The sequence below is a fragment of the Musca autumnalis genome, unplaced genomic scaffold, assembly GCF_047663935.1.
Source record: "Musca autumnalis isolate F117 unplaced genomic scaffold, ASM4766393v1 scaffold_5, whole genome shotgun sequence".
In the NCBI taxonomy this organism is placed as follows: Eukaryota; Metazoa; Arthropoda; class Insecta; order Diptera; family Muscidae; genus Musca; species Musca autumnalis.
Window position 1 is genome coordinate 142,828,532 of NW_027412088.1, and position 23,309 is coordinate 142,851,840.

Consider the following 23,309-nt stretch of genomic DNA (forward strand, 5'->3'; position numbering starts at 1 on the left):
AATCAGAATTGTTTATCCGAAAAAGAAGCAGATCCGGAGGACACATGGATATTTTTACCATATTATTAAATATTAACAAATTACGCATAAAATGTTATTTGAGGCACATGTGAGAATGAAAATTGTTATTGACAGTTTGCCAAGTTTTTAAGGGACAATTACGAACTTTGACAGTAAAGATGTGTGACGTCAAGAAATTTAAGTCGTAGGATTAACATTTAATGAATTCAATCAAAATTCAAATATGCTACAGCAATATGGTAAATAATAATACACTATATTGCTGTAGCACAGATTCGCAACCTATTGCAGCTTTGTGGTGGTAGTCCCTCAAAAAATATTTTTACAAAATTTACACCGTTTTTTTCTGATAATGTCCCAAAAAATATTTTTATTTTTTATTATTTTTTTTAATGTATTATCTCTTAAAACGAAAAGAATAAAAACAAAATTATTAATCTTATATAATGATTTTTTTTGTTTTTGTTATAAACAAATTTCTAATTTTTCTTTTCAATTTCGTCTCATTTCAGATATAAAAATCGAATCATTTTAAAACACTCCAATAGCAATCTTTTTGTTAACGAAAATGGATATAAGCTCAAAATCGACTGGAATCGTAGCAACGTTGTTTAGAAGTTGATGGCAATACACGATTATGTGTAATTAAACATTAAACAAAAATATATAAATTAAAAAAAGTAAAAACCAAAAACCGAAAATTATCATTAAAAAACTAGTGCAAATATTTATTAATTAATTATTTTTTATAGAGCAAATAAAAAAGAAAATAAATAAAAACAAAATCAACCGCTTCCAATAACTTCCAAAGCTTTTTACAAAAAAAAAATAAATAAATAAATAAAAAGAGGTTTTTTTAAATATAAAAAATTACAACAAAACGCACGCACATACATCAACATTTCTTTGTAATTAAAACTTATAAAGCTTCTTCCTAATTAAACAAATATAAAAAATCATTTTTGTTACATAAAAAAATATTTTTCTAAAAAAAAAAAAAAAAAATATTTTATAAATGTTCAAAACAAAAAGCGTTGTGCATTAAATAAATTAAATATTTTTCAAAATAAAATTCAACAAAATTGTAATCCTGCTTACGAAAACCAACAACAACAAAACGAATCACTCTTACAACATAACCATCCATCTTTAGAGCCATCCATCCACACATTGATCCACCTAGTAGTCGGCCGAAGCCATTAACAAAATGTCAGAGAACACTTCAACAAACACCAATAACGCCGCCACCACCTCAAATTCCAACAGCATTACCACGTGCAACAGTACCAGCAATGGTATTGGCCCCACCACCATGATGAATGGTCACATTGGCACACACTTCACGTCGAAAAATAATTTCGAAAGTTATAGCAGTTCCAAGGATACCTATTTGTCGATACCACAATTCTATGCCGGTCGCAGTGTATTCATTACCGGTGGTACCGGTTTTATGGGAAAGGTAAGTTGAGAAAATTGTGAGATTTTATGTAAGAAAAATTTAAGCTATAATAGACTAGACGAGCATTACGGAGACGAGCGTTCACGCTTCTAGGTTAGTTCATGCTTCCAGACATAATGACACAAAAACTGCAAAAACTCCTACGGTGACATGAATATCTCCCAAAACTTTAACTCAGTTCCATGATGGACTTTTAAATGTTTTTTTTTTTCAATAACAGTGGATTTTTATTTTAAACAATATTTTTTCAATAACCGTGAATTTTTTAAACAATATTTTTTAATAACATAATTCAAAAGAATTAAAAAAAATCAATAAAAATTTTAAAAACCATTTTTTAATCGAAAATTAAAAAAGTCAAAAAAATTTTGAAGTTAGTTATTAAAATGTTTCTATGAATTCGAATTTAAAGGAATTCACCGGCGACATTTATTCTTGAGCTCTAGTCGTCATAAAATTGAGAAAGAGTTCTTTGTTTCAATACAAAGAACTAGGAGAACTGATGATGGCGTTGCCCGAAACTAGTCGTCTCTGCCTTTACCAAATTTAAATCAATTGTAACTGCAACCAAATTTAAAAAAAACTTGTTGGTTTTAAAAATTTAAAAATATCAAAACTGGCATTGAGCTGCATTAACTTACAATAATAAACTAAACAAAAAAACAAATAATAAAAGATCTTCAAAAATATTAAAAAAATCAAAATAAAAAAATTATTAAAAAAATTTACAAAATATACATACTTTTAATACCAACATAAATTTATTTATAAAAAATATATTTAAAAAAATTAAAAAAAAAAATATTTTAATAAAAATTTTAAAAATATATATTTTAAAAAAATATTTTCAAAAATGTTTTTTTTAATACACCTTTTCAAAAATACTTCTTCATAAAAATTTTCAAAAAATATTTTATTCTTAATTTTGGGTTTTGTTCGAGTTTTTATTTGTGTTTTGTTGATAGAATTAATTAAACTAAAAATGACCCGGAGCTCAATTAATTCTAACAACAAAAAATATTTTAGCAATAAAAATGTAAAACTATTAATAAAAATTTTCGAAAATATTATTTAAAACAAATTGTCAAAATACATTCCAATTTTTTTAATAAAAATAATATATTAAAAATATTTATTAACATTTATTTTTTATAATTCATTTCAATATTTTAAAAATAAGACATTAAAAAAATCAATTAAAAATTAACATTAATTACTTTAAAAAAATTATAGAAAATTAAAATAAATATTTTTTATTAAAAATTTTCAAAAATATTTCTCATTACAAATTTTCAAAAAAAAAAACATAACAAAATAGGAGGATTTTGCTTTTCAAATTAGTCAGGCTTAATCCATAGCCGTAATAAATTAAAGTTTTAATAAAATATTAAAACAACGTCTATGGGATTCAGCATGACTATTTTGAAATATAGAAGTCGTCATCCCAAATAAAAAACTCCAAACCTCCTAATTTTCAAATTACTAAAAAATTTTCAAAATACTTTTTTATAAAAAAATTTCAAAACAAAAAAATATATAAAAATATGTTTTTTAAAAGGTTTTACAAATGTTTTTAATACAAGTTAAATATATACATATATCTTAAAAAAATAAAAAAATATTCTGTAATAAAAATTTTCGAAAATATGTTATAATAAAACAATGTCAACAATATATTTTCATAACAAGTAGTTTAGCAAAAATAAATGGAAAAAAAATTTTTCAAAAAAAAATTTAAAGAATTGCCATAAATAACTTTAATAAAAATTGTTCAAAATAAAAGCTTAAAAAATATTGCTATTAACAATTTTTGAAAAATATTTTTCAAAACAAATTTAAATAAAAACAGTTTTTAAAAATTTGCAATAGCAATATTTTTAAGCATTTTATTTTGAATATTTTATAGAAAAATGAATTTTTAGCATTTCTTTTAAAATATACTTCTAAAAACTTTTTTCAATATTTTTAACTATTGGTTTTGCTAAAATATTTTTTATGAAAAAATATTGTTTGTTTTCGATTTTTTTTATAAATTATTTGTTTCTAAAAATATACATATATTTTTTAATTTGTATTTAAAAATTTTGTTTCAAAAATTTTTAACAAATATTTTTTAGTATTTCTATGTTGAAAATATTTTATTAAAAAGTATTTTGACTTTTTTATTGCTAAATATTCGTTGAAATTCTTTTCTATGAGAAAAATATTTTTAAGAATTTCCACTAATAAATTAGTTCTTTTAAAATAATAAAACAACAACAATGGGATTAAGCCAGACTATTTAAAAAAAAACAAAATTATTTTTAAGAGTTTGTTATGAGCAAATATTTTTGAACATTCTTTATTATTTTTTACAATTGTTATTAAAAATTGTTTTATTTTTGTAATAAAATTATTTGTTAAATTTGTTTTATTTTAAAAACATTATATTAAAACGTTTTATTGACAGTATTTTTAAAAATATTTTTGAACATTTTTATTAATATTTTTACTTTTCTTTGCAAATATTTTATGATAAAAAGTTTTTAGAAATATTTTTGATATCAAGTTTTCAAAAATATTGTCAATAATACGTTTTAACATATTTTCACAATAAAAAATATTTTTTTCACAAAATTAAACAAAAAATTTAAAAAATAAAAAATATATTTGTTATGATTGTTTAAGTCTGGAGTATTACCCCAATGGCTTTACTTCATTATTGCTTTCCATTTTAGAGAGTAATGTTTACAAAACGCACTGACAGCCTTGCAAAATTTAGTGATCGCTACCAATATCATGATTGCATCCCGGCGAAGGAAATTATCAACTGAATTTTCAGTTTTAGAAACGATGATTTTTTAGTGAAAGCCGAACTCTTTTAGCTTCGAGTATTCTCATGTTGGTTGTGGTGTTTTTTTGGGAAAGCCGAAAAATTAACATTATTCTCATTAACAACTTTTAAAGAAATATTTTTGAAATTTTTTCTTATAAAATATATTTTCAATTTTTTCTTCAAAACATATATTTTTTCAGTCTATGTTGTTTTAAAAATTTTTAATGAAGATTTTATTTTTATATTTTTTATGTTGAAAATGTTTTATTAAAAAGTATTTTGACAGTTTTTTTCAATAATTTTGAATAGTTTCGTTTATATTTTAAATTTAATTTTCAAAATATATTTAGCAATATATTTACTGCAATTTTTGTATGAAAAAAATATTTTTAAAATTTTTTCATGAACAAAATAAGTTTGAAACTAAGTTATAAAAAATAGTTTTGAACATTTTTTATTAAAAATATTTTTGAACCTTTTTTATTATTATTGTTTTTTGAAATTTTTTATAAAAAAAATTTTAAAAACATTTGTTAATACAAATTAAAAAAAATTAATATAAAATTAAAAAAAAAAATATTTTTAATAAAAATTTTTCGAAATATTCTTTAATAAAGATTTTTTTAATTTATTATATGTTTTGTAAATAAATTTACAAAGTATAGTTTAAAAGATGCAAAAATATTTTTTCATAACAAATATTTTAGCAAAAAAATAAAAAAATATTAAAAATTTTTTTTAAATATTTAAAAAAATGTCAAAAATACGTTTTAATAAAATTTTTTCAAAATAAAAAGCTTAAAAAATAAAAAGAATGTTAAAAATATTTTTTGTACATATTGAAAAAATGTACATATTTTTTTAATAACAAGTTTTCGAAAAAGTTTTGGTTTATTGCTGTATTAATCAATACCAACAAATTAGTTATGTGTTTTTTCGTTGATACTCAACGAACGCATAGCAGTGGGAAAGATTATGTTTTTCGAGTTTAGGTAGTGACAAAGAAAAGGATCAGAGTGTTTCTTTGGACACTTATCTATTTGAGCGAGCAACTGTCAAAAGTTTCTTGTTGAAAAACAAGAAAGAAGGGAACTGATGAAGATCTGTGGCGAGATCTGAAACTATAGTCTTCCCTGCTTTACCCCTTGGTAAACACCGGCAATTTTTCCCACTAATAAATTAAAGTTGTTTTAATAAAATATTAAAACAACGACTATGGGATTAAGCCTGACTATTTTGAAAAGCAAAATAGGAGTCGTCATCCCAAATAAAAAAAGTTTTCAAAAATATTTTCAATAAAAACCTCTCAAAAATATTTTTGTAAAAAGATTTCAAAATATATTTGTATAAAAAATTTTTTAACAATATTTTTTAATAACAATTTTTATATATTTTCAAAAACTATGTTTGCAATACAAAAATTTAAAACATATTTTAAACATTTTAAAAAATATTTTTTCAATATTTTTTTTAAGAATTTCCCTTTACAAATTTTTGTACCATTCGACGAATGTCATTTTTCTCTCCAGAAAGGATGGCTGGAGGAAAATAGTTTTTATTTGTTTTTTTTTTCTCAACCTAATATCCCTCTAATTTTCTTTAAATTATTTAAAAAAAATCCCTTTAAAAATGTTATTCCATTCAACAATGGCCTTCTTGGCCACTGTTATTGTCAACTTTCTTTTTCCCCATTTTTGTTGTTATTATTATTTCAAGGTTTTTGGTTTGCAATTGCATGTCATGTCCCAAGACATAGGATGATGATGGCGATGGCCTACAGAGCAATTTCTAACAAAACAAAGGATATATTTTTTAATAACATGTCTCCGGCAACAATTTGTTTTCTTATTATTTTTTGTTTTCTTGTGATTTTCCAAGTGATTGCATTTTGTTGCCTACTGCGGCGGATGCAAAAACAACAACAAAGAGGAACAAGAACCATGATAATAGCAACAATATTTAGTAACACAATTTTCTATTTACAAAACCTGCTGATTCATACTCAACCGAACGGAAGATTAGACAATCTAGCCAGGATTTCCCTCAACTGATTACATTTTTGTAAATGAAAAAAATACATCTAAAATGTAATCCAAGCAACTGGCAGCTTATTTCCCTATTTGTGTTTATATTTCGATTTTGGTTTTCAGGCTAATCGTATTGAAGAGTATCCTGTGCATTTTGTTGTCCTTCGTTCCCCCAAGCCAGTCCAAAACTGTTATAGGCTTTGTTGTTATTATCCGTATTTATTTCGACAAAATACAAACAAGTAGCAAGTTAGCAGCATTCATCAGGCAACAACTTGGATGTGTGCAACAATAAGCCAAATAAAGGCACTGTGTCAATGGAAAAAATCATAATGTTGTTGAATACAACAACTATATTTTTTATGAGAAAAAAATCCAACAACTGTAGTACTTAGTCACGAGTGCATAAATATATTTATGTAGAATGATGTAAATATTTATAAAAAAAATGATTACAACAAATAGCAAAACTATTTTTTTAAGGCTAGAAAGTTAGGAAAGATTGTGAGCAAAGGAAAATAACGAAAATGGGTTCATATTATGAATACTACACATTTACAATAATTTTCTATTACTGCTTTTCTTTTAAATTTTAATTTGCAATTTCTGCACATTAAAATTGTGACATACGTATGTCTGTAGGGTATTTTTTTTTTTCAAATCCCAAAAGAATATTTTTTCTTAGAATTAAAATGTTTGTTTTCCTATCGACTTTGTATGCGTTTGTTACTTCCTTTTCTTTCCCTATTTCCTTTGTTTATTCGTTACCCAGCCTAATGGTGATGCTCTTAGTTGATGTTGTTTGTCATGTTAACATTTCCCATCGATGTTAACTTAAGTGTCATAACAAGGAAATATTGAACGAAAAAAAAAGACATACACACTCTACTTAAGTTAAACATGACAGAAAAAAATTGACAAGCATTTAAGTTTCAATTTTGTCGATACTTCGATGGATAACACACATACATAGACATAGACGAAGGCGGATATAAACGATTTGGATAGAGTTTAAAGTCAATATTTTAAATCTACACAAAATGTAGAGAACATATAATTTTAATTAAAACTTAAGAAAGATTTGTTTGTTTGTAAAGTAATACAGCATAATCTCAGCTCTGTTGTTTTATGTTCTAAAATAAGGAGGAGTTAAAATTGCTTTGCTTTTGAAAAAAAAAACAGAGAAGACAATAGTTTCGGATACTGTTGCTTATATTTTGTATTGAAAGAGAAAACTCTTCCCCAGTTTTATATCGTCCCGAACTAAGGATTAAGTGTGTTTGATGAAATCCTTTCAATGGAAATTCCCCAATTCTCGTAGCCGTATATGCAAACCAATAACTTCTCCCCACTGTTATCCATCTTTCCATTAAAGAGAATTAAAACAAGTAAGAACGGCGTTAAGTTCGTTTATGAAGACGACTAAACACCAAATTTCAGCAAATTCGGTAAAACAATGTGGCTAGCCTTCAAATTACCGATATCCTGGAGGTACCGTTCCATGGGGGCTATATCAAAACGTTGATCTATACCTACAAATGTCTGGCGGAAAGTTTTTAGACTCAAAGAAGACTAAATACCAAATTTCCGATATTTCGGTAAAACCTTCAAAATACCGGAAATCAAGAGGCACGTTTCTATGGGGATATAGGAACTCTAGGACCTATTCTCTTCTGGAATATTTTATAATCACATGGAAGACTAAATAAAAAATTTCAATCTTTCGGTGGGATATTGACGTCACAACCTTCAGAATTATCGGGAGGTACTGTTCTATGGGGTCTATATCGGAACGTTGGCCTATACAAACGAATTTCAGTCAGAAAGGCTTTTACCTCCAACAAACACTAAATACCAAATTTCAGCCATTTCAGTGGGTTCCTGTGGCCGCAACCTTCAAAATACCGAAAATCGGGAGGTACCGTTCTATGGGGGCTATATGAAAGCGTGGACCTATACCGACAAAGTTCTGGAAGAAAGTTTTATACCCCCAACGAAGACTAAGTACCAAATTTCAGCCATTTCGGTGTGATAATGAGGCAAAAACCTTTAAAATACCGAAAATCGGAGGTACCGTTCTATGGGGGCTATACGAAGATGTGGACCTATACCGACAAATTTCAAATGGAACGTTTAATACCCCATATGAAGACCAAATACGAAATTTCAGCCATTTCGGAGGAATATTGAGGCCACAACCTTCAAAATACCGGATATAGGGAGGTACCGTTGTATGGGAGCTATACTAAGTCGTGGATCTATACCGACAAATTTCATATGGAACGTTTAATACCCCAAATAAAGATCAAATACCAAGTTTCAGCCATTTCGCTAAAATATTGAGGCCATAACCTTCAAAATACCGGAAATAGGGAGGTACCGTTCTATGGGGGCTGTACTAAGGCGCGGACCTGTACCAACAAGTTTCTGGGTGAAGGTTTTATACCCCCAGCGAAGACTAAATACCAAATTTCAACCACTTCTGAGGAATATTGAGGCCACAACCTTCAAAACACCGAAAACCAAGAGGTACGTTTTATGGGGTCTATATGAAGGCGTGGACCTATAGCCACAAATTTCAAATGGAACGTTCAATACCCAATGTGAAGACCAAATACCAAATTTCAGCCATTTCGGAGGAATATTGAGGCCACAACCTTCAATCTACCGTTCTATGGGGGCTATACTAAGTCGTGGACCTATACCGGCAAATTTCATATGGAACGTTTAATACCCCAAATAATACCAAATTTCAGCCATTTCGCTGGAATATTGAGGTCATAAACTTCAAAATACCGGAAATAGGGAAGTACCGTTCTATGGGGGTTGTACTAAGGCGCTGGCCTGTACTATCAAATTTCTGGGGGAAAGTTTTGTACCGCCAGCGAAAACTAAGAACCAAATTTCAGCCATTTCGGTGTGATAAGGAGGCTAAAACCTTCAAAATGCCAAAAATCATGGGAACCGTTCTATGGGGGCTATATCAAAACGTGGACCGATATAGCCCATTTGCAATACCAAACATCCTAGATGTAATTGAAACTTCTTTACCAAATTACAAAGCTCTATCTTAAAAATTGGGAGCTGTATCTTGATTTCAACAGACGGGCGGACGGACATGGTCATATCGACTTATAATTTTTCCCTGATAAAGAATATATGTACTTTATAGGGTCTTCGGTTAATATTTCGATGTGTTACAAATGAAATGACATAATATGGAGGGTATAATAAAACAAGTAAAAAAGTATCTGTCGGTTTATCACGAGACATTGAGTTGGTCCATTTCCTTGGCCTTCGGATAGAAACGATGTTTGTTACTTATATCTAAACTTTTTATTCACAGTTTTGCGTTTTTGTTTTATTGATATTTTTGGTTTCTCCAATAATCTACCTTAGCTTAACATGTTAAGTGTTTATATCTTCTATAGAATACAACAAAAACAATAGCAAAATAAACATGGAAACTAGTGACTATACGATAACTGGAAGATTGTAGAAAATTCTATACAGTAATTGTTGTTGTAAAACTTATTCAAATAAATAACTGCTTTATTACAATTTACACTACAACTCAAATGTTTTAATTAACGAGACTTTATCTAAATTAACTTAAATCCATTAGTTACTTTCGTAAGAATATACATTTATCGTATGTCAGTATCGCAAAAATTATTTGCAGTAAAAACCCTGTTACAGGCAGTAGGGATTTTTATCCTTCGAACCAGTATCTTACGAAGTCCTATTTGGTAGTGTAATTTAAATAATTACTATTTTTACAGTGTTTTTCTTAATTTTTTTTAAATTTGTCAACACAATTTTTCCTTTTTACCATTGTGATAAAGTTTTTATTTTACAAAAAAATGACACAGTTTTTGAGATGTTTAAATTAAAAACTGTGTCATATTTCGATTTTGAAAATGAATTCACAATTATTGTACCAGCCGGACAATAAACTGAGAAAGAAATTTTTAAAAAAGTTTGAGATAAATTCCTAAATAAAACAACAAAACAAATAATAAGAACATTTTTTATTTTTATTTTATTTTTTTTTTTTTGTAAAATAAAGAATGTTTCACACTGTTCACGGTGCTCTTGAAACAACTTTAAATGAAAGGAGCTTACACCTAGAAAGTTTTTGCGGATTCTGAAACTACAATGTTCATAGATGAAAAAATAAAAAAAAAACAAAAAAAAAAAATCGCCGGCGCGCTTTTTAAATAAACCGCGGTCAAAGTTTACATTTTTGGGCATTTTTAGGTTTTCACGAATTTGTTTGGAAACCGCAAGTCCTATCGAAATTGGACTGTATCAGTGAAAATTTTCTACAAAATTGATCTGTATGATATTTTCGTAGTTTTTACCATCTTTGAGATATAGAAGTTCAAATTGGGGTGATGCGCTGACTGTATCGCCTTCTTATAAAACAATTTCATGTACGGTGCGCTTTAACCAACTATAAACAAAAACAGCTTACACCTGAGAATTTTTTGCGGATTCTGAAACAGCAATTTTTTCATAGGTTGTACCATTTTTGAGATATATAAGTTTACGATGGGAAAATGCAGTCATAACATAGTTTTATAAGGAGACGATACAGTCAGTGAATTTTCCCAATTTGAACTTCTTTCTTTCTTTAGTTCTATTTTGATAGGGATTGCGTTTTCCCAGCAAAATCGTGGAAACCTAAAAAACCCTAAAAATGTGGACTTCGACCACGAAGCGCTCCGGCGATTGTTTTTTGTTTTTTGACTATTTTCGTCTATTAACATTGCAGTTTCAGAATCCCCAAAAACTTTCCAGGTGTAAGCTCCTTTTATTTAAGGTTGGTTCAAGAGCACCGTGTGTTATAAAGAAAAAATTGTATTGACAAATTCTAAAAAAATAGCAAAAATTGTAACTATTCGAATACCACCACCAAATAGGACTTAGAATTTTTGTAATTAATCGTAGTTTAATACAAAAAAATCGAAAAGTACAGTCATTGATAAAAATTGTTTTTAAATATTAAAGCACGAAAACCGTTATAAGTGATTGATGTCCATAATTTAAACTATTTAGTTTAAGATATTACGAATTCTTATCGAAAATCATCACGCAAAGATACAAGGATATGAGGTTGTAAAAAAGTCATAACCCTAGTGCTTACACCTGGAAAATTTTTGCGGATTTTAAAACTATAATGTTCATATATAAAAAAAAATCAAAAGAAAGAAAAAAAACGAAAAAATCGCGGGAGGGATTTTTAAATAAATCGCGATCAAAGTTCACATTTTTAGTTTTTTTAGGTTTTCACAATTTTGCTTTGAAACCGCAAGTCCTATCGAAATGGAATTAGAGAAATTGTTGTAGCAGTGAAAAATCCAAAAAATGTTAAATTTGATCGTGTATGGTATATTTCAATAGCATTTTTGCTTTTTTCGTAGTTCCCTTGGCCGTCGATTTCGACTGTATTTGATTAACTCTATAAAAATTGGGAAATATAATTTTAAATATTCAGTTTCAGGTTCAGGCTTTCCAAAGGACGGATACTTATTATTTTGATATTGAAACTCATCATACGCAACCGGGCACGTCATTGATTTTCCTTTAAGACTTCCAAAACATAAGTTGCTTCCGCAAAGTCTTTAGCATCCTATTCCATGTCGAATTCGAATCATTATATTTCAAAACATATCTGTTGAGCATTTGAAATCAGAATACTAGCTACGTAAACGTCAGGTAGAACCATGTGTTACGTAGATTTTATTTTTTTTTTTATTCCCATTTAAAATATTAAAATGTGCATAAAAAAACTACAAAACTAAAACATTGCTCATCACACAAATCTCTTAAAAATTGTGTTGTTTTGAAAGTATGAAAGAATTAATTAAACGAAAAAAATTAGCAGAACAGCAAGGCAAGTTGAAAACAGAATGATAATGACTTCATTCATTTTTTATACCCTCAGCATTTATGCTAACGAGGGTATATACACTTTCTTACGGGCAAAATGTGCCTCATCGAAATAATGGTTTTAGACCCCAAGTATGTTTGTTTCAGACAATTTGGAGTCGACTGGGCAATGTCCGTCCGTCTGTCTGTCTGGAGCGCACGATAACCCTCGAACGGATAAACCGATTCGGTTCAAATTTTGGCTTTCGTAATATTTTACACAAACTTAGTTTAAGTTCGAACATGGGATATATCGGTCCACTCCGTCCGGTACCTCCCCCACAAAAGTTCGAAAATGTTCGGAAAATTTGTGCGCACGATAACTCTTGAAGGGAGTAACCGATTTGGCCCATACTTTGCCCATCGTGAAACGTGTACCAGACTTAAGGTAGGGTTTCAATATGGAATCAATTGGTTCACTCCTTCGGGTACCTCCCACACAAAATTTCGGAAAAGTTCAGTTTAGGGCCATCTCTCCAATCGCTTCGATTTCTTTTTTAACAACTTGTATTCACTGCCCTCCATACGACGGTACAAGTTTCATCAGGGGCAAGTCCATACTTCCTAAGAAAATAGCCTGAAAGTTGAAAAAACCCCTATGACACCGTGTGAGGTGGTTGGAGCGCAAGATAACTCTCGAACGGATCTTCCGATTCGGTCCAAGATTTGGCCTTAGTAATATTTTGTCCAAACATAGTTTATATTTGAAGATAAGCCATATCGGTCTACTCCTTCAGGTACCTCCCCCACAAAAGTTCAAAAATGTTCGGAAAAATTGTTCGTACGGTAACTCTTGAAGGGAGTGGCCGAATTCGTCTATACTTTACACATCCTAATATATCTACCAGATATAGATCAGTTTCAAATATGGACTATTTTGTCCACTCCATCCGGTATCTCGTACACAAAATTTCGGATAAGTTCACTTTAAGACCTGATAACGAATGACTTTGATTTTTGTTGAAGCAACTTGCATTGGCTGCCTCAATTACGATGGTAAAAGCTTCTTTTAGGGGCAAGTCCATACTTCTTGAGCAAACAGCCCGAATAGTGTAAAAACCCCTATGGCACCATTTGTTGTGGCTGGAGATCCATATCCATAACGGTCAATGTCGATCCATTCCGTTTTGTATCTCCTCCGCAAAACTTTTGATCTTTAATCCTAATCAACATTTTTGTCGGTTCAAACGCCCAATATTTTTAAAACGCCCTAAATACATACGTATTTTGGGGAAAAATTGTTTCAATATACACAGGCTGAGGGTATATCTCTGTCGGCAAAGCCGACTGATACTTTTTTACTTGTTAATACCGATTTTTATACCCTCCACCATAATATGGATGGTATAATTAAATTTGTCATTCCGTTTGTAAGACATTGAAATATTCATCGGAGACCTTATAAATTATATAAATTCTTAATCAGGGTAATATTCTATGTCGTTATAACCATGTCCGTCTGACCGTCAGTCCGTCTGTTGAAATCAAGATACAGCTCGCAATTTTTAAGATAGGGCTTTATAATTTGGCATAGAAGTCTCCACTACTCCTAGCATGTTTGGTATTGCAAATGGGCTATATCGGTCCACGTTTTGATGTAGCCCCCATAGAAAGGTACCTCCCGATTTTCGGAATTTTGTAGGGCGTGGCCTCAATATCCCACCGAAATGGCTGGAATGTGGTATTTAGTCTTCGTTGAGTGTACAAAACTTTCCATATAAAATTTGTCGGTATAGGTTTACGCCTCCATATAGCACCCATATAAGCTACCTCCCGATTTTCGGTATTTTGAAGGTTGTGGCCTCAATATTCCTCCGAAATGGCTGAAATTTGGTATTAAGTCTTTCCATATGAAATATGTCGGTGTAGCTCCACGCCTTCATATAGCCCCCATGGAACCTCCCGATTTTCGGTGTTTTGAAGGTTGTGGCTTCAACATTCCTCCGAAATGGGGGTATAACATTTTCCCACAGAAATTTGTCAGGAAAGGTCAACTCCTTAATGTAGACCCCTTAGAAGGGTACCTTCCGATTTTCAGTATTTTGAAGGTTGTAGCCACAGTAATTCATCGAAATGACTGAAATTTGGTAGTTAGTCTTCATTGAGGTTATTCAACTTTCCCCTTTAAATTTGACGGTATAGGTCCAGGACTTCATATAGCCCCCATAGAACGTCACCTCCCGATTTTCGATATTTTGAGATTGTGACCAAAACAACCCACCGAAGTGGCAGAAATTTGGTATTCAGTCTACGTGAGAGGTAGAAACTATTCTGACTGAAATTCGTCTGTACAGGTCCACGTTTCGATATAACCCCCGTAGAACGGTACCTTCCGATTTTCGTATGCTGAAGGTTATGTTGTCAATATCCCACCGAAATGTATTCCAGAAGAGAATTATCAGTATAGGTCCTCGTTTACCTCTTGATTTTCGGTATTTTGAAGGTTTTACCGAAATATCGGAAATTTAGTATTTAGACTTCTTTGAGTCTAAAAACTTTCCGCCAGAAATTTGTCGGTATAGATCTACGTTTTGGTATAGCCCCCATGGAACTGTACCTCCCGAATTTCGATATTTTGAAGGTTAGCCACATTGTTTTACTGAAATTGCTGAAATTTTGTATTTAGTCTTCGAAAGGAAACTAATTGTTCCATTTTACTTGAATACAATATATATAATATAATTTATAATATAACAAGTTCGGCCCGGCCGATCTTAACGCCGTTCTTATTTGTTAATAATAATATTGCGAATTTGCATTTCATTGATTAAAATTATCATCATCGCCAGCAGCCATTAATATCGGCATTCATCAACAACGTCATTATGGGCATACCTACCACCAGCATCATCATTATCACCATCAACAGAGAGTTGTGCATTTAGTATTTCGCTAAAAGAGCTAACTTTTTTTTTTTTTTTTTGTTAAAAATAGATGAATGTACAATTCCTACTTGTCTCGTATGAGCTGAGCTGAGGACATACACATGGGTACATCAGTGTACTTGTACAATTCAATGTTTTTATAGACATTTATAATACTCAAATGTATTATAAAAAAGCAACAACAAAAAAACTATTTTTAGACTAAACTAAGAGTTGTTCTATTGTATTGTTGTATTCGCTTATTGTTGTATAGCAAGAACAGCAACAACAACTGTGTACATTACACAAAGGAAGAAACAAACAAACACAAATGACGATGCCTTTAGCAATGATGAACATGGGACACAATAAAAGTTGTTGACTAACTAACTGACTACTCACTCGCACTACTACTAACTACTACAAATAAGTTCTTGTTGTTGCTTATGTTGTGTGAGTAAAAGTTAGCGGGTGTTTTGGGAGTTGTAATACCAGAGACCCGCATTTATAGTTTTTCATATTTTTTCCAGCTCAAGGCACCGGCACAAGGCAATTACCCCTCTGTGTTTTATGTTTTTCAGAGATTCGTTTTCAAGACATATTCTCAGCTCGCAATCCCACATAAATATAAAAACTAGTCTACTACTACTGCCGCTGTTCTACAGTGTAGAATCTACACACTCCCATTAGATTAGTCGGGTAGCAGTAGCAACAACTAGTATTTATTAGTGCATTCATCATCATCACCAACCATCGCCGTGGTTCTCGTCATACTCTCGTGTTTGTTGTCATCTACTCTCGTGTTATAAATTAACTTTGCATTTTTATTGTTGTCATTGTTGTCGTTTCTACTGCTGCTGCTGCTTTGCGTTGCTTTCATACAAAATAATGCCAGAAATTTGTTTATTTTAAGGATTTATTTAAAAGCGAGAGACGCCCAAGTAGATTCAGATTCAGGTATAATCTTTCCATTCCAAGAGGTTGCTTTTATTTGCTGTTGTGATTTTATGTTGTTGTTGTTCATTGTTGTTGTTCTTGCTGTTATTATTATTATTATTTATATTGTATGGCTGTCAAATTGCTGAGAATCCATGGAGACACATATTTTTCTTTGGGTTATTAAGCATCATCTATAAGTAGCTTGGCATATTGCCGAGAGTGGCTTTGTTGTTGTTAATGTGAAAGACATATAATAAGGCACTGTGGTTTGGAAAGCACTCAGGTTGAACTTGTTTATTTGAGGACTTGTTTATTTAAGTGCAGACTTGTTTAACTGAATTTAGAACTGAATGTGGTTGGAGACCGACTTTATGTGCCAATTATAGAGGTAAAAGTATCCTTTCCATCGCAATATCCGGTTATCGTATTGTGTGATCGATATATACCTATGATTAATGGAAAAATCGCACCAAAGCCAGATTAATCCGTTGCTGGATTATAAAGACGTGTCATCTTAGTGTAATAGTGTGCCACCATGTATACTGAATGCCATGGTTCTATTCCCAGGTTACATAACATCGCATTTTTAACGTTGGAAAATATACCCCTCACCAGATGGCAAATCTTGAGTATTTCAGCTATGAACAACTTTTCCACAATTAGAACGAAGGGCGCACAGTGGTTCAGAAATCGATTTTCCTTGCCAATACCCCAATTTTTTGTCGTCACCGATTGTCAATTTATATATGGGTTTCGATAGTAATCATAATGAAACCAAAAAATATGTCAAAATATTGGATGGTGAGGGCGTGGCTTGCTCCCAAAGACGACATTTTTTCCCCATTTTGGAAAATACGTAATTTTTGTAAAATGTTGGGGAAATTTCTATAACAGATATTGTGTTCATTGTTCTATTGTGAGGTAAGAAGGATTCTTGCTTTTAAGAAAGTAATTTTATTTAAATCTAAGGAAAAATTTGAATCAAAGAGAATATTCCATAAGGAGCTCCATATTATATCAAGAATATTTGTGAGAGAATTAGCTGAAAAAAAAAAATTAAAAACTTCTTGCTTTTTATTTTGGCTTTAGGTCAGAAAATAAAAACAATATGTTTTGTTTTTTTATTTTTTTTTTTTCAATATTTCGACCTTCTCCGAAGGTCATCATCAGGGATTTTTTTTATTTCTTTAACAACCGTAGAGTATGCACATATTATTTTGGAAACGAGTATTTTGCAACAGTAATTTAAACATAAGTTCCGGAAGGGTTTGAAACGCCATATTGGCCCTGAATCAAAGAGAATATCCCATAAGGATCTCCATTGTATATCAAGAATATTTGTGAAAAGAATTAGCACGTTCGTCTCCACTAAAAACATTATATCACTGTAAACGGGACTGCCTCGATCTTCGAGCAGCCCTGCACATAAGCAAACATTTTGAGGTAGGCACCAGAAGGATTTATCCATTATAGTCCATGTTCGAACTTTATTTAAGTATTAAGAAAAATATTATTTGGAAATTTGGACCATTGTCAGTCATACCTTTCGCTAGCTATGCTGCCCACAAACCATTTTAGTTGGTCACTATCGGATTTTTAGAGCTTTTGGGTCATTATCTCAGGAAGCTTGGACTTGTCCACAAAAAACATTATATCGCCGTAAACAGGACCAGAAGGATTACATTCAATAAAAAACCACAGCCATTAAACTGCAATTAAGCGAAATTTGAACTTTTTTGAGTGAGGAACCAGAAGGTGTTGTTCGATATTGACCTTCTAAATGTAGCAGAGTGAATATAGCAATAAGACTGGCGGTAGACAAAAACCGTCTGCTTATAAAATATCATAACAGGTATTAGAATAGGGGTCAATAGGTCTTACTAAAGGTATCTAGGTCTAGTTAAAGGCGACTAGGTCTAGTTAAAGGTGACAAAAAATTGGCTTTATTGTAGAAGTCAACAGGATTTCCAGGTCTTCACTAAAAGACCACAATGTTCATGTTTTCAAAGTTTTCATTTAGAAGACCGAATTATAGAAAAAAAAATATTACAAAACATCACAAGATCTTCCCATACATGACCCCAAAGTTTTTCACGTCTTCAAAGTCACCAAACTAAAAGACAATTAGAATACCAAGAGGTTCTACCATAGAAGACTACCAAATGTCCTTATAGAAGACCACAAGATCGTCTTATAGATAACCGATAACCAATCTTCTTATAGAGGATCACAAGGTCTTATAAACGATTTTTTATAGAAGGCCACAAGGTCTACTCATAGAAGACTACAAAGTCTTTTTACAGAAGACCGTTAAGCCTTCTTGTAGAAGATCATTATGTCTTCTTATAGAAGAAATTCGTTTTATAGAAGACCACAAGGTCTGCTAATAGAGGAACACAAGATCCTTCTATAGAAGACCACAAGGTCTTCTTATGGAAGACCACAAGGTCTTCTTATGAAAGACCACAAGGTCTTCTTATGGAAGACCACAAGGTCTTCTTATGGAAGACCACAAGGTCTTCATATGGAAGAACACAAGGTCTTCATATGGAAGAACACAAGGTCTTCTTATGGAAGACCATAAGGTCTTCTTTGGAAGATCACAATGTCTTCTTATCGAAGACCTCAAACTGGTGTTCTTCTATAAGAAAACCTTCATATAGAAGACCACAAGATTTTCTTTTAGAAGACCTCAAAGTCTTTTTATAGAAGACCTCAAGGTCTTTTTATAGAAGACCTCAAGATCTTTTTGTAAAAGACCTCAAGGTCTTTTTGTAGAAGAATTCAAGGTCTTCTTCTTATAGAAGATCACAAGGTTTTCTTATAGAAGTACACCAGGTTGAGATCTTCTCTAAGAAGACCTCAAGGTTTTCTTATAGAAGATTACAAGGTTTTCTTATAGAAGACCTCAAGGACTTCTTATAGAAGACCTCAAGGACTTCTTATAGAAGACCTCAAGACCTTTTTATAGAAGACCTAAAGTGCTTCCCTTAGAAGACTTGAAGGCCTATTTATTGAAGACCACAATGTCTAATCACAAACGTCCACGAGTTGTACTTATATACGACAGCAAGGTATTTTTGCCTAAGACTACAAAGGCTTCGAATAGAAGACCACAAGCTCTCCTTCGGAAAGACCAAATTGTCTTCTTATAAAAGACCACAAGGTCTTCTATAATTTCTTTTTCGTCTTATAGAACAACACAAGGTTTTTTATAGAGGACCACACGGCCTTCCTATAGATGACCACATAGTCCTCTTATAGAGGACAACAAGGACTACCTATAGAAGATCACAAGGTCCTTTTATAGAAGACCAACATGCCTTTTTATAGATGACCACAAGATCTTCCTTTACAAGGCTTTAAGGTCTTCTTAAAGAATACCAAAGTTATTCTTATAGAAGATCACAAGGTCTTGTTCTTATAGAAGGCTGCAAGACCTTTCTATAGCAGACCACAAAGATAAAATCTTGTAAATCTTGTTTTTCCTGAGGAAAAGGTTGTTGTTGTTTCTCCTTCTGATTTGCTTCCTATTTACCTCGCGTGTGTTTCGCGTTGCTACTGAACACAGCGTAAAATTTCCGCTCTTTACTAGTAGTACCGAAGAGGCATTGGCATAGACCTCTGATTGCAAGTACAGATTTTGCGACTTGGTGCCAGGTTTGGTTTTATGAAGCAATTGGAAAAGCTTAGAGGAATGTCTTGTAGATGTTTGTTTTCATGGAGATTTCTAATTAACAGCTTTTGTGATATGTCGCGCATCCACCATATTCGATTATACCCTCTAAAAAGTCGGGTGGTCTATTGATGAAGATGAGGATATGGAGATTGTCCGAGTCAAGATAAATTACTGGTTGCCACGTCACATCATGGAACAGCAATACTCCATGAGGTAGTTTTGTCGTTGGCAGCGGTAAGTTAAGTCAGTTCCAGGGTCTCTCACTAAATATTAAGGAATGAAAATGAAAAAAAATAAACAAGTAAAAAAGTATCAGTCGGCTTTGCCGACCGAGATATACCCTCAGCTTGTGTATATTGAAACAATTTTTTCCCAAAATACGTCTGTATTTAGGGGGTTTTAAAAATTTTGGGCGTTTGAACCGACAAAAATGTTGTTTAGGATTAAAGAGCAAAAGTTTTGAGGAGGAGATACTTAAAGGAATGGATCGACATTGGCCATTATTTAAGTGGATCTCCAGCCACTACATATGGTGCAATAGGGGGTTTTTACACTCTTTGGGCTGTTTGCTCAAGAAGTATGGACTTGCCCCTAAAAAAAACGTTTACCATCGTAATTGAGGCAGCGAAAGCAAGTTGATTCAACAAAAATCAAAGTGATTCGGTATTAGGTCTTAAAGTGAACTTATCCGAAATTTTGTGTGGGAGGTACGGGATGGAGTTGACAAATATAGTCCATATTTGAACCTGATCTATATCTGGTAGATATATTAGGATGTGTAAAGTATAGACCAATTCGGCCACTCCCTTCAAGAGTTACCGTACGAACAATTTTTCCGAACATTTTTGAACTTTTGTGGGGGAGGTACCTTAAGGAGTGGACCGATATGGCTTATCTTCAAACTTAAACTATGTTTGGACAAAATATTACTAAGACCATATTTTGGACCGAATCAGCAGATCCGTTCGAGAGTTATCTTGCGCTCCAACCACCTTACACGGTGTCATAGGGGTTTTTTGCAACTTTCGTGCTATTTTCTCAGGAAGTATGGACTTGCCCCTGATGAAACTTGTACCGTCGTATGGAGGGCAGCGAATACAACTTGCTAAAACAAAAATCAAAGCGATTCGAGAGATGGCCCTAAACTGAATTGTTCCGAAATTTTGTGTGGGAGGTACCCGAAGGAGTGGACCTATTGAGACCATATTGGAACCGCATATTACTCTGGTAGAAAGTTTACACTATACAAAGTATGGACCAAATCGGTCACTCCCTTAAATAGTTATCGTGCTCACAAACTTTCCGAACATTTTTGAACTTTTGTGGGGGAGGTACCGGAAGGAGTGGACCGATGTAGCTCATCTTCGAACTTAAACTAAGTTTGGGCAAAATATTACGGAAACCAAAATTTGAAACGAATCGGTTCATCCGTTCGAGAGTTATCGTGCGCTCCAGCCAGCAGGACAGACAGACAGACGGACGGACATGGCTAGATCGACTCCAAATTGTCTGAAACACATTTCGTCCAAACATACTTGGGGTCTAAAATCATTATTTCGATGAGGCACATTTTCATCGTATCAAAGTGTATATACCCTCCTTAGCCTAAAGGCTGAGGGTATAAAAATTTTTAAAGATTGGGATCTAGTTGTTTGGTGAACTCGGAAATTCGGTGTTCGCGTTTTAGGTGTTCAAAACTCAATGTTCGTGTTCCATTTGTTCGGCAACTTGGTGTTCATGTTGTGGTTATACAGGCACCCGGTGTTCATATAGTTGGGGAATTCAGTGTTTCGGATTTTATTAGTGCTAATGCTACGTTTAGGTATAGCCCCTATATAATGGTACCGCCCAATTTTCGGTATTTTGAACTATTTTCCAAACGATATGGCTGTAATTTTGCATTTTGAGTTCTTAGTGTATAAAATGACTCCTTGCAAAAAATGTTCAAACAAAAATGTCCCTATTTACGAAATTTTGATGATTTTACAGGCGTGGTATAAAGGGGAATAACTTGCCGAATGGCGGGTTGGGACAGCTGGAAATTTTTTCATCGTAAAATAGAGACTTTCGCCTGTATTTTAAAAAAATATCGAGACTCACAAATACTCACAACATTACGGGAGGGGCATAGTCAGTTTGTCACATATAATACACCTGATGAGCACCGCCATAAAGTGCGAAACTTGTAGAGAACATATCGGTTTGTGATGACAATTTCTCTGATAGTTTTATACCCTCAGAATTTAGGCTAGAGAGGGTATATACACTTTGATACGACCAAAAATAGCTCCTCTCGGATTGTTTCAAATTTTTTTTCAACAAGTTGTGTATGCGTTCCCCTTTTACGACGGTACAATTTTTTCGGTGGCAAGTACATACTTACTGAATTAATGGACTTAAAGCTCCAAGAAACCCTGACGGCACCAACTAAAATGGCTAATCCGCAAGATAACTCTCGCAGGGAATTTCTGTTTTGTCCAAACTTTGCACATCGTATTATTTCATCCAGTCATGTATCAGTGTGGACTATATCGCTTCTGATGCTTTCATACTTGTTTTATTTACAAATCCTTCTGATCCTTCAGCTCGTCTAGAAAGAGAAATACAATAAAATCCTTTTATTTTTAAAAAATCCACGATTATAATTGTAACAGTCTTTCAAGAAATTATTAAAAATCCGAAATTATTAAAACTCCTTAAAAATATTGTTGAAAATCCGCGCCTTAGGCTAAGGTCGAATGCAAAGCACGACTAATCCCACATAAGATATGTGGGGTTAGTTGTGCTTTGCGTCAGTTAACATGTTTCTTGTTTCAGAACCCATATCTTAATGTGTCGCAAATATTTAGAGGAAAAAGCCCTACTCAATCCACCCATTGAGCGGTGTAAAATATAAAAAACATGTTTTTCTTTAATTAACTACCCATGTCAGTTATCGATATCGTTAATAAAAGGGTTTGGCATATCAAGATTTCAGCTAGGTTATTTTCTTCATTACATTTACTTTGAGTAAATACTCGTGACACACGGTCGTCCACCCATTCATCCAAGCAGCTCTCTTAGTTAGTCAACACTAACTACACTTGTCTTGCTTTAGCAAAACCATAGCAAAGTCACTTTTCTTATTAAGTAAGTGTGTGTGTGTTTGAACAGCAAGTATACACATACCACTACTTAAGAAAGGACCTCATTGTTGTTCCTGAGAGGGTATTTATGTTGTTGTAAACAATTAGAATGTTGATACAACAACTGGGTTCGTGAATATGAGAACAACGAACACAACATGCCTAAGTAGTAGACACATTCTTTCTGTTGACCCCTCTCTCTCTATGGCGCCTTTAGGGTGTTTATTTCATATGTGAAAAATTAATAATGTGTTCTTTATACAGTGGGTGGTAAAAGAAAAGTGTGGAAATAGAGGGGGAATTTTTGGATCTTTCCTAGGAAAATTTAAAATAATATTAATAAAAGAAAAATAAAAAATAATTAATTTATAAAAATTAAATGTATGTCCACAATTTATGGAATATATTTTTAAAGTAAAATTCTTTAGTAGATACTCATTTTTGGC

General features: G+C 32.0%; 1 protein-coding gene across 7 annotated transcripts in view; it reads left to right on the top strand.

The window, feature by feature from the left end:
- LOC141387347 (putative fatty acyl-CoA reductase CG5065) overlaps positions 1-23,309 on the top strand; it is a 197,436-nt gene that overhangs the window by 155,684 nt on the left and 18,443 nt on the right. For all 7 annotated transcript variants that reach the window (XM_073956913.1, XM_073956919.1, XM_073956915.1 and 4 more), the window contains one exon: positions 534-1,480. In XM_073956913.1, the coding sequence (XP_073813014.1) occupies positions 1,229-1,480 (252 nt within the window). In that variant the 5' untranslated portion in view covers positions 534-1,228. The remainder of the gene's footprint in view (positions 1-533; positions 1,481-23,309) is intronic.